Source organism: Alosa sapidissima, chromosome 5 (assembly GCF_018492685.1).
Source record: "Alosa sapidissima isolate fAloSap1 chromosome 5, fAloSap1.pri, whole genome shotgun sequence".
NCBI classification, from domain to species: domain Eukaryota; kingdom Metazoa; phylum Chordata; class Actinopteri; order Clupeiformes; family Clupeidae; genus Alosa; species Alosa sapidissima.
In genome coordinates this window covers 12,984,648-12,997,588 of record NC_055961.1, presented here as the reverse complement: position 1 = coordinate 12,997,588, position 12,941 = coordinate 12,984,648, and the positions used below count along the sequence as shown (strand labels likewise).

General features: G+C 40.3%; 1 protein-coding gene across 1 annotated transcript; it reads right to left on the bottom strand.

Moving 5' to 3' along the window:
* Positions 1-4,373: 4,373 nt before the first annotated feature.
* On the bottom strand, positions 4,374-12,662 carry LOC121709403 (protein mono-ADP-ribosyltransferase PARP12-like). Its single transcript, XM_042092727.1, has 10 exons — positions 12,418-12,662; positions 8,363-8,505; positions 7,936-8,206; positions 7,487-7,631; positions 7,202-7,337; positions 6,567-6,687; positions 6,275-6,359; positions 6,076-6,181; positions 5,703-5,811; positions 4,374-5,108 (listed from the first exon to the last, which is right to left on the bottom strand). Exons 1-10 carry the CDS (start codon positions 12,434-12,436, stop codon positions 5,053-5,055), a joined length of 1,191 nt encoding a protein of 396 aa, XP_041948661.1. The 5' UTR covers positions 12,437-12,662; the 3' UTR covers positions 4,374-5,052.
* Between the last annotated feature and the right edge of the window lie 279 nt (positions 12,663-12,941).

Sequence of the window (12,941 nt, the reverse complement as noted above, 5' to 3'; positions counted from 1 at the left end):
TTGGCAATGCAAATAAATATTTGTCATGCCAATAAAGCTACCTTGAATTGAATTGAATTGAGAGAGTGTGGTGTGTGTGTGTGAGAGAGAGAGAGAGAGAGAGAGGGAGAGAGAGAGAGAGAGAAAGTGTGGTGTGTGTGTGTGTGAGAGAGAGAGAGAGTGTGGTGTGTGTGTGTGTGTGTGTGTGTGTGAGAGAGAGAGAGAGAGAGGGAGAGAGAGAGAGATAGAGAGAGAGAGAGAGAGAGAGAGAGAGAGAGAGATCCTGCAAATAATTCCGGGACAGCCAGTCTACCTCTCTGTAAAGCGTCCCCCATCCGAGGCGCACGTACACACTGCACTTCATCATCTGGGGCTGCCTATTGTTCTAGTGAGCAGCCACTAACGTAAAGACTCTCATCTATAACACCACCAAACAAATGAATGCGAATACGATCAATGCCTCCAGCTACAGCGGGGAAAATAAGTATTGGACACATCAACATATTTTTTAGTAAGTATACTTTCAATGAGGCTATTTGCATGAAATTTTCACCAGACATTAAAATTAACTCAGATAATCCACTCATATAAAACAATCCAAACATTAATGTCCATAGGTAGAGTTATGTGTAATAAAGTGGAATGACACAGGAAAAAAATATTGAACACGCCTGCTGAAATTTCTTAAATATTTTGTGGAAAAGCCTATATTCGTGATGACAGCTTCAAGGCATTTTCTGTATGACGAAACTAATCAGTCACAGTATTCTGGTGTGAGTTTGGCCCATTCTTTTAAACAGATAGTCCTTTAATATTGAATATTTCAGGGGTCCCTCTTGTGAATCCTGATCTTTAGTTAACTTCCAAAACTGTTCAATTGAATTGAAGTCAGGGCCTTGATTTCCTTTCTCTGAAACCAATTGAGAGCTTCCTTTGCTGAATGGTTTGGATCATTGTCCTGCTGGAAGGTCTAGCCATGTCTCATCCTCATCATCCTGGTGGAAGTAAAGATTCTCCCAGAACAAAATGACTCCATTCATCATTCCTTCAACTGTATGAAGTCTGCTATGTTTCTTGTGTGACACCTTGGTAATAAAAAACCTTTTTATAGCCCACCAGTATGTACTAACCCATCTTATATCAATTTGCACAGACAGGAGGGACAATGTCTCTAACTACTTATAGATTCCAGTTTGTTCCTTGTCATTCCTCGCCTTTGGTGTACTGCTTTTTCTTAGCGTGTTCAATACTTTTTCCCTGTGCCATTCCACTTTTTTACTCATAACACTACTTTTAGACATTAATGTTTGGATTTTTATATATGTGTGGATTACCTAAGTTAATACTAATGTCCGGTAAAAATTTAATGCGAATAGCCTCACTGGAAAAAAATGTTGACGTGTTCAATACTTATTTTCCCCGCTGTATGTGTAAAGAAAGGGAAAGAGGAGGGACATTGTTATGAGTGTCGGCGGAGGACACAGAGACCCATATGAGGCAGAGGCTAGAGATCATTAGAGGGCACCAATCCTCTGGGAGAAGAGGCCAAAGGACTGCCAAAGGCTTCTTATTTATGTAGATCTGCACGGTCACCATCTGCAAAGCTAAACTGGCTATCATTGCTTGTTTTCATTTTCAGTATTTCAAAAAAGGTTTATGGTCACTCTGCCTTTATTGGGATGCTGCTTCCACTACATCGAGCCTAAATGCTCACTCAGTAGGGCACAATTTACATAATTCCTGCAAATAATGTGGGATTCCCAATAAATAGTCAGGCAGGACACAGAGATTTGAATGTTGTTATCACAGTTGCTTTTGGCTTGCTCTTCAATTTGTCATTGAATTTAGCTTTGTCTGTGAACATTGCAAATAACTTCTGATGTTGCAATGTCCCAGATGCATCTTAGTTGTTCTCCCCATTATACCTTTATCCACCTGCTGTGATCACCAACACGGTCCTGAAGGACCTCATGACTATCCAGTATCTGACACGTTTTAAACAGAGGTAGACATAAGCATTGTGTTACAGTATAATGATGAAACTGAAATCTCAGTAATTATGTAATTGAACATACATCTAACATATATGTTTATGACACTGCGATTAAACTGTTGGCCTTTTCTACAACTGAATTAACAGGAAAAAAAGAGATACAAATTAATAATTTGTCATTTTTGTGTTCTCAGCTGCAAACAGAGGTTAATATGGAGACAGGAAGCTCATTTCCCAATTTTGCTCATGCAAATCTAAGTGCCTATGTGTAGAGGGCCAATCTAGTCCTCCAAACAGTTTGTTCTGGCTGGGCTTTGATAAGAACAAAGTGATGTTCTTGTGGTTGTCATAACAATGACAATGAAAGCACAGCTGGTTATAAGGACCTGTGTCACTTGGCCTGAATGTACAATGGAGGTGGTGAATTTGAATCCGTCTGGGCTCCTCAACCCTGAGAATTATCACATGAGTATGAGGACATTCGCTAAGCCTGTCATCTGATATTTCACAGAGAAGAGGAAGAAAGACAGAGAGCGTCTTTGTTAGAATCCCTGCGATAAGTTAATTAATGACTGTTTCTGATCTTGAAGAGCTAATGGAGATCCCAGGTGGCACCTCTTCTTGGAACACAATCAAACCGTAATTAGGCCAACATGATATTTGTCCGGGTTACTGGGGTTAGGGGATTACGTCCTAACATGACAAAGTCACAAAATGACAACTAAAAGCAAGCAAACATCAACCAGCCAAATCGGATCTCATAATTTTCATCCTATCCTTGAATTCGTTCTAGTATTCCCAACTACATTAAATAAATATTGTGAAATATTTCATCTCTACAGTGGGGTAATTCCATGGAAAATTATGTTTTTTGTAACATCCATAACGCCAATAAAATGTGATGGTATGGTGTGAATGATTTCATGAAATTTGAGCATTTACTATTTTTGGCTGAAGAATGTACATGAGGAAAAATGCACAAAAAATGAATGTTATCATTCACATCATACAAATGCCAAGGCATTTCACTGGCGTTATGGATGTGACAAAAAGTCAAATTTCCGTGGAATTGCCCAGTGCAGTATATGTGCAATATTTCATCTATGTCAATTAAAAAAAAATCTTTAAATGCTGTTTTGAGACCCGTAGATTCTATATTTTCAATATATGTTTAATATGGATGTATTTGCAGGGCCTAACAACGATGAGGAAATGCAAAGTGAAGCTGTCGGTGCTCCGATGCTGGTGCTGGAATAAACTCTAAATGTTGCCTTAGCAACGGAGAGGCTTGTATGTTCATTCACTGATACAAATGAAATTTGCCGGCGACTGGGTTTATTTTAACAGGAGCTTCATGCAGGCAGACCTTAATCACTTTTTGCTAGATACGCAGTGACATCAGAGACAGAATTTGGCAACAGCCTGAGCCTTTAGAGGAACATGAACAATAGTTTAAACAAGAGTGGAGGGTTTTCTCCCTGTGCTTATCCATTTTGACCAAAAAGCTAGACAGTTTGATCTCTCTATCACAGAGACTTTTCACATCCATTGGGTGATTCAAGCTAAACACTGTTCAAAATTAGAACAAAAAATAGTGGTCCCCTTTCATTAGATGACTCTGTTTTTTTGCACACTAAATTGTCCAGCAGTGGTCAAACATTTGTCTTTTGTGAAAGACTGTGGAGGGGGGAAATATAGATGTAATTTGTGCAGATACAGATGCCACAGTGCACATGATGTGAAAAGCTGTTATGAGTTATAGCATCATCTGCTGGCCACATGATCAAATGTCAAAACATTTCCATGAGAGGTAGTACCTGAGTGCAGGTCTTCCCCCACTTTAGGGGGCGCTGTGACTGCACACCTAGAGACACAAACCGTATATTCTGTATCAATGGGTCCACAACCTTACCCAGTTGATAGGGATTGGTGAAGTCTATATGGTCTATAAGTATATATCATAGACCATAAATTGGTGGGAAAAGGCTGTGATCATGTGACCAACTGGTAAAGCAGCAGTCATAGTAAAAATTCTGCAGGGGACAGTGATACACAGCTGCCTCCATCGTACCAATCGAGAGGATTACTTGGTGTAGCCTATCACTGAGAACAAGATCACCAGCTCACAGCTTTCACCACCGGAAGTAATAAACACAACCTGAGGCACCCACAAAGCTGCGTGAGTGTGCCTGCTTCTGGACCTGACCCACAGCATCTTCTGCCCTCTGCCGTCTAGCAGGAGTTACAGAGCCTTGCATATGTTCCTTCCCCCCTTGCTATTCCCTTGCTTCCCTCACAGGCAAAGCTGCTATTGGCTGGATCAGAATCATGCTGGACTTTGGCCTTGACTAGCCCACTGTGCCATCCATGTCAAATACAATAAATTCCATGGCAAGGCAAGGCAAGGCAAAGCAGGTTTATTTATATACTGTAGCATGTTCCTACACAGAGGCAATCAAATCCAAGGAATATCTAAAGCGAAAATGAAGGCAAAGTGAAATGGAAAAAAAGAACAAAGCAATAAGGACAGAGCATCACATTTGCATGAAAATAGATGTTTTTGGATTGACAATATAACAAAGATATCTAAAATCGTCTGGCAGTTTATTTCATGTCTTTATGCATCCATTCATTATCAATTGTCCAACAAGTATTACATATAGCAATAATGATCTCACCCACTGCCAAAAATAATATTTTTCCAATATCTTAATTAGATTCTATATCAGTACCAAATATAAGTGTCTTAACAAGGATCACGATGCAGTGCTGCATTGTTCAAGGGCAGTATGTATGTAAACATAATTCCATGATTCTGAATTCCCCGAATGTGGCTTTGCATGTATTATTTGTTAACTTGCATAGACATTTTTCTTAAAAGAACACACCTCTTTCACCTACATATACTCACACAATTCTCCCATACAGTTAATTTCATATCATTTTTCCTTTCCATACTGTATAATGACATGAGATGTAATAATAATAATAATGTAGTAATAATAAAAACGTTCACATCGCTGTTCTTTTGGCAGTACAGTTGAGGATATCAAAGCAACAATGCTTAATCCACCACATCTCTATATGCGCTGGATCCTGCGTGTCTTATTTGTGGTCTTGTTGGTCTGAGTCATTGCTGTGAGAATGAGGGGAAAAAATGTTATAAATATTCTCCACAAAGTAACATTAAATTTATTTTACTTAATTTTTCTTCAATCAACTTCATAATAATGTCAGGGGAAATTGTAAGTGTTTTTTTCTTTGATTTAGTTGAAAATATCAACCAACTAGGTAAGAAGCTGTAGGATTAGTAAATGTGCCATCCAGAGACAATGAGCTAAGGGTGTGGTATCAGGCACACATTCCTTTTTACGGCCCCTCTCATACCAACAAAGTTGCGGAACAGGATTATGCTACAGTATATATTGTGTTGCAATCCAGTTCCCCCTGTTGCTTTCTATACCAAAGCAAAACAGCAACACTTGCTTAACACATATTTTGCTGAATGTTTTGTGATATCCAAATATGACTTAATTGCTATTCCAAATCTGGAGTTGCCTGAAGTTACTGTGGTAATTAATTTTTCATCAGCAAGGTTTATTCCCTGCAAATTTGGCATTCATAACAGATACTGTAATAAAAAAAAAGTCTGATAGCCCCCAATGAAATACACTCCAGGATTCAAAGAACACAGGTAAAAGTCCAAGAGCTGTGTTTTTGTAGGACTAACCGGAGAAGTCTAACTCATAAGGCTGTCCACTGACGCTGAAGGTCATTCTACCCTGAGGGTTTTCCTGGTACTGGGCCTCAATGTCAGCACTGGTCACTGAACATTCAACCTGAACACATGAGAAAACACATCCCATAAACATGGCAGCATTTGTATGAGCTGAAGTATGACACGTACAGATTGATTCAACTAAGAGGATATGAAGAAATGTGCCAGACACTTGGCCTGCATAGATTCTCAAATCATTTACACTCATGTGGCAAAGCCACCTTTCAGTCAGTTAACCAGTCAGTTTCTTTAACCCAGATCTTTGAATGGTCTTCTCAGGATGTCCTAGGGGTGCCCTTTGTTCTGCAATGACCCAAAGCCTTACCCTGTTTTTAAAATCATGCCAATTATTGCCACGTCCCCTAAACTGCCATTGGCCTCTGGGTGAACTGGACAGGTTCATTCTTCTCATTCCCTGGGTCAGGCCAGCTCTAAAGAAAGAGTGATTAACTCCATTGGTTTGGAAAAACACCATCCTCTATTTGCATGGTTTTTAAATATGAACTAACAGCAATATCACTCACCTCCCACGACTTTGAGAACTTTCAAACAAGGGACGTCGGCTGATTTTTCGCTTGTGTCCAGAGGACGGATTTATCTGGCACATGTCTGAAGGTAAATCACACATAGTATAATATATGCACACAATCACTCACACATATATGTACATACTGTATATGAAGAGGAATAAAAGCATGATTTATGCTTCCATGAAATCAATCAATTGGTTACCGTAGGCCCTATTGTAATGATTGCAATTTTGTAACGTTTTGGCTATAATGGTGAAAAAAAAACAGTAATGGAGAGTGTACAGACCTTTGAATCTGATCTCATATGTGTCCGATCCTACAGTGAACTGATGTGATCCCTTTTTATTTTTCTGGTACTCTGCCTCCAGCACTGAACTTTTGACTGAACTCTGTTTCCCTTTTGAGTCCTGCGGAAAAACACCGGCATACATCAGTGTTTCCCATACATCGACTTATTTGTGGCGGCCCACCACAATATCAACATTGACCACCACACAATAATTTTCCAGGTTGTACTAAATTGTGCTTAAATCTAGTTAGCATTATAACCACACTGTGCTAATTTTAGTTAATTCTGCAAACCAACCACCATAAATGGAATTCAATTCTGTGGGAAACACTGTACATATACCATATTTACACTAAATCACAGTGGCATTTCTGACCTGTTTGTTTCCTGCCACCCTACCCCATTAAAAAGTGGGGAAGTAATAATTAATCTATCTCAAAAGACATGTATCTGGGATGATATCTTTCAAGGTAGGCTGAATGGCCCTAAAATATGGAGGATGGTGCCCTTAGGCAACTGCTTAGGTTGCCAATGCCTAGAAACGCCCCTGCTAAATCAAGAGAAACATGAAATCATGAGCAAATCCCCTGCACCACACCTGCAAAAGACTACCCAGTGCTGTTGGCACAAACCTTTTCTCCGTACTGGTGCCACTGTTTTTTCCCTCTGTAATACCAGAGCCATTTAGTCTGCGGAGAGCCACGTCGTCGCACTCTCATGTTGGACTTTTTCCGGACCCGCATATGTTGAAAATCTATGGAGATGACCCTGCATTGTAAAAAGCAAAAAGAATTGAGCGAAAAGAATTGAGCGAAAAGAATTGAGCGAACAATAAGCAAACGGAACATTTTTCTTAGTCTCAACCCACAGACGTTTCGCCTCTGCTGCTCTCATGTCCTCATATCTCACTGACTCACCCATAGGTAGTATTGTATATATTGATGCCTTTTGTGCAAGGTCGGGAGTACTGGGCCTCAAGGATGTGATCGTTGGCGATGTCCTTCCAGCCACGGCCACAGTCGAGCTGCCACCTGTACGGTTCATCGTCCTCCAGATCACTCTCTGCAACACACCCCAGAGTAGAACTGATGGGTCTTTTTCAAACACTTCAAAACACACTACCTCTCCCCCTCCTCTCATTCATTTTTATTTCTATAATCTAGCATGAGCACAGGATCAGAATCACTGTTCATGGGTCATCTAAATATATGTAGGCTTTAATCCTTTGTGTCTAAATTGATGTCTGTTCATCTCAGACAAGTGTGTCTTTATTATCCTTTGAATATTATCCTTTGAATATCATTCACTGAGGATATTCAAGACTAAGGATATCCTTCACTGAGGATATTCCAGGGAATGCTCTTACCACTGGATGGTGATCTCCTGCGAGGCCTCCTCTCATTCCCTCTGGTCATCCCTCCAGGATTCCTCCTCCCTCCACTCCCACCAGACCCACCCCTCCCACCTCGCCCTCCTGCTCCTGAATCCTCCGGATCCGAGTCGGCAATGTGTCTCAGACGACATCTGTGACCATCGTGACAGAACCCGTCCCAGGAATTCTTGCAGACGTGCTGGTCGGGACATCTGCTGCCGTTTCGGCAGCCACCACGACTATTGTAGAACTTGCAAGGTTCTGACTGAGAGAAGCATTGCACAGAAGCATTGTTAGCCTGCCATTTCATTCACATACAAAATTTCTTCAGTCAACAGCTGAACAACTCTAATGATCTACTCGATTTATTAACAATTAATACAAAATATGGAAAGTCCACAAAAGAGGGGACATAGCTGACCCTGGCCTCTGGCCTTTGGCCTCTGGAGGCTCCCTGCTCGGAATCCAAGTCGTCCCCCGACTGGTCATCTGAGTCACTGAAGGATAAGCTAGACTGGTCTGAGCTCTCAGCGTCATCCTTAAGGACACCGGTACTCAGTTCATCTGTGGAGAGCAGCCAGCCACACACACCAACATAGTACATACAACCCCAAATCAGAAAAAGTTGGGATGTTGTGTAAAATGCAAATGAAAACAGAATGTGAAGTCTTGTTAACCCATATTTAGCAGCAAAAAGAACATCAAATGTTGAACATTTACATTTTGACTGTTTCATGGGAAATATATGTTCATTTTGAATTTGATGCCAGCAAATGGGACAGGGACAGGGAATGTTTACCACTGTGCCGCTTCACCTCTTTATTTAAAGGAAAATTCAGGGTTTTAGCACTTTAAGGCCCTTTTCTGGTTTGTTTTGGATGAACTAGAGTGGTGGACACCGAAATTTTGACGATTGGTCCTGTCCTGTCGACTCGTTTTGAATCGCTTTGACTGCTTAGGGTGGCTGCCAACAGGCATACTGTAGTAGGCTACTCAAACATGTCCTAAAACAACCCTTAACATTTGTTTTCAAAACTGTGCAACTCACCGAGTGGTTAGTGGAGTTCGTTGACTATTAAAAGCAAATATATCGGCGCAATGTATGATTTCCAGCCGTCTTATTTGCTAGACCTATTGTGGAACTATTTATTCAGACACCTCACAACCGTGTAGAAACTTCCGCTTAGAGATGCACCGATTGCAATTTTCTGGGCCGATACCGATTTCCGATTTTTCATAGAGTTTGACCTGCCGATACCGATTTTAGCCGATTCCGATTTCATTTCTTCTAACCATTTTACAGCACACACACAAATAGTTATTTTCTATCTTTTCTTTGATAGAACATGTTAATATAGACATGTAATCAATTTATCAATGATGAAATGGCTGTTAAAAAAAAAATGGAACCGGTGAGCAGACAGATTCTTTTTCAAGTCTAACTTCAGATGTAGTAGGCTATCAAATTATGGATTAAGTTAAGTTATGGAACACCCATTTTATGCTTCTCACATCCAATATTCAACTAAAGATTTAAGAACAATTTTCATGATACATTTGAACATACTACCATGTAACATATTTTAATATGCATTGATGAATTTATGGGAGGGCGAGGGAAAAGTGGTAGCAGCCTAGGCTATCACGCAAACACAGGGGAGAAGTGCTAATAGCGATTAGGTGCTCCACCATATGAAAACAGTGCACGTCTGTTTTGCGGTGAAAAAATTAAATCCAAATTCCGGTTAAATGCATCAATTAGGCTATAGAAACTTTCAGAGACGACTGATTCAGTATTCAGAGCATCAGTTTTCTTCATTGTAGGCTACTATGTCAAAAGCAACTTTAACGTTTGTTTGCCTTTCTAATAGGCTATCGTTTGTTCGCTTTCACGACATCCACTTCTCAATCTGCTAGACTAGGGTATTTTAAGGCATAGCCGCAGACTACGTGCAGTAAATAGTTAGAGTATTTTTTTTCCAGTGGAGTAGAACTACTAGGGCTACTGTATGTCGCTGCTTGTTGACATCTTTGATTATTTTTAATATCGCAGTCGTTTATCTCCGTTCAGCAGGCTTGTGGTTCTGCTGTGGGTACGCAATTAGCGGCAGTGACGGGCGGTGATGAGCGATGTTTACGTAGCCTAATGAAGTGACAGCTTAGTAAATTCCACGCAGTAGGCCAATGGTAAAGCACAGCGTTTGCTGCAAAGAAAAACTCACTAGCCTATTAGCGCTTTCTTTGTAGCCCTACATCCAGCCCTGAGTGTTGGCCTGGTTGCTAGCTTCTTCAAACTTTGCAAACTCAGCTGGGTGTTGTTACAATTGCGGCGCACGAGTGTATTTGACCGGCATAAAATCGGCATGTCTCAGACTGACCGGCCGGTCGCCGGTCATGGCCGATCACGTGAAATCGGCCGATTCCGGTCACCAGACGATCTATCGGTGCATCTCTACTTCCGCTCAATATTTGAACCTGAAGCATAGACGGTGGCGCAGTAATATCAACGTGCAATGAGTCTTCCAACAGAAATCAATAGGATTTTACAAAATGCCAAATAAAACACGACAGAAACTGTATTTCGCTACGCTACTTGTTTTGGAACATCAACGAACACCACTAACCACTTGGTGAGTTGCACAGTTTTGAAAACGAACGTTAAGGGTTGTTTTAGGACATGTCTGAGTAGACTACTACAGTATGCCTGTTGGCAGCCACCCTGAGCAGTCAAAGGTGATTCAAAACGAGTCAGAAAAGTCGAGACAGGACCAATCGTCAAAATTTCGGTGTCCACCACTCTATTTCATCCTAAACAAACCAGAAAAGGGCCTTAAAGTGCTAAAAAACCGGAATTTTCCTTTAACACAATTCTGTAAATGTTTAGGAACTGAGGAGACCAGTTGCTAGAGTTTTGATGATGAAATATTGTCCCATTCCTGCCTGATAAAGGATTTCAGTTGCTCAACAGTATGGGGTATTCTTATCATGTTTTTCCTTCCATGATGCACCTAATCTGACAGGTCTGGACTGCAGACAGGCCATTTTAGCACCTGAACTAATCCTCTGGAGAAACACTGTTTAAATATGTGCAGAATTCATTTTGGCATTGTTTTCCTGAAATATTCAAGGTCTTTCCTGGGGAAAACTTTGCCTGGATGGCAGTATACGTTGCTCAAAACCTGTATCATTCAGAATTGATTGTGCCTTGCCAGATGTGCAAGATGCCCATGCTGTAGGCACTAACGCACCTCCACATGGTCATAGACGCGGGGTTTGAACTGAGCACTGAAACAAGTTGGATAGGTTGGATACTTGGAAAGGCCCTCTCCTCTTTAGCCCACATGAGTCCATGATTTCCAAAATTGCACATTTTGATTGGTCTAACAGGACATTTTTCCATGTTACCTCAGTCTTTTTAAACAAGCTCAGGCCCAGATAAGGTGGTGGTATTTCTGTATCATGTCTAAATACAGTTTTGGCTGTTGCATGGTAAAGTTTACACTAGCATTTCTGAATTGAGTATCAAACTGTGCTCATAGATCATGGTTATCAGAGGTTTTCCTGAGCCCATACAATGATTTTACAGAAACAGGTCTGGTTTTAATGCAGTGTCATCTAAGGGTCCAAAAGACCAAGGCCATCCAATATTGTTTTTCAGCTGTATCTGTTTGCAAAGATTTCTCTGAATATTTTAATGATATTATGTACTGTAGACAATCTCATATTAAAAAGAATTAAAATGACATTGTTTCATCATTTGTCCACACAGGTTTACACATACTGATAAATACCCCTTCATATTTACGTCTTACTCTGCCTTTCTGGGATGCTCTTTTTCATACCCAATCATGTTGCCAGTTACCCTAAATTAGTTGTGAAACATTCCTCCTTTTGTTTATCATTACACAACTTTTCTAGCCCTGGCAGCAAATGTAATTTGCTTCCGCTAGGGGCGCGTCTAGATTTCTAGGCTACAACTTTTCCAGCTTTATGTTACAACGTCCCCTTATGAAACGTGTTACTGGTATCAAATTCGAATGAAATAGCACAGTGATAGTCCATGACACATTTAAACATTTGATATGTTGTCTGTGCCCTTTTGGCAACTAAATATGAGTTTACGAGATTAGCACAATATTCAGTTTTATTCAACTTTTTCTGATTTGGGGTTGTACATGTAGCCTACAACGTTTTATGGTATTGTGGACTTCTCGCTGAAAATGTGCACAAATAGGCAACATTATTTTATTGATCCTTCAGAATTAAATCTGTCATTTGGAACGTCAAAACACACTGTTGCATTAATTCAAAAGAGAAAGCTCAGTGATTTCCATGTCTGAAGCTCAATTTTTTGTTTTTCAGAAGGCACGTTTAACTTCAATGTAAAGTACAAAGTAGCCTACAAATAAACTCGTACACTAAAGAAACAACTTTTAGCCTACATCATTTTTTTTTTTAACAAACTTGCTTACTCACCGTTAGCGCTAGAAGCCATGGCACTTCACCACTTTTACAATCACAAATCAGGCCTACTTTCACTTTCGCTTGGGGTTTATCGAACTTAAAAATAACATGAACACGTGCTAATTATATAATGTAGGCTATTTTAGTAGGCTACAGTCACGGCAGAAAGGTTGTTTCATGCCATGTGTCAATGAATGAATTCATAGTAGCCTATTAATACAGTAGCTTATAGTTTTTGCAAACTTTCAATCCCTCTATATTTTCTGTATATTAAGCTAAGCCAACAGGTCAAGAGAAGCAACGTAAGATAAGATGCTCACCTCCAAATACAAGGCTAGCCTAGTTTATATGGCACCAATTAATTTCACATTTTCAAGTAAATGAAACCTATGGCAAGATTGGGCGTGGCTGGAGAGTTTTGTGTGCACACACCCGATGAAGAGGAGAACCTGCTTGTGTGAAAGGGAGACGCAGAATAACAAATGGAATATGCATGTTCAACTTGTAGGCCTAGAACACAGATGGAATATGCATCC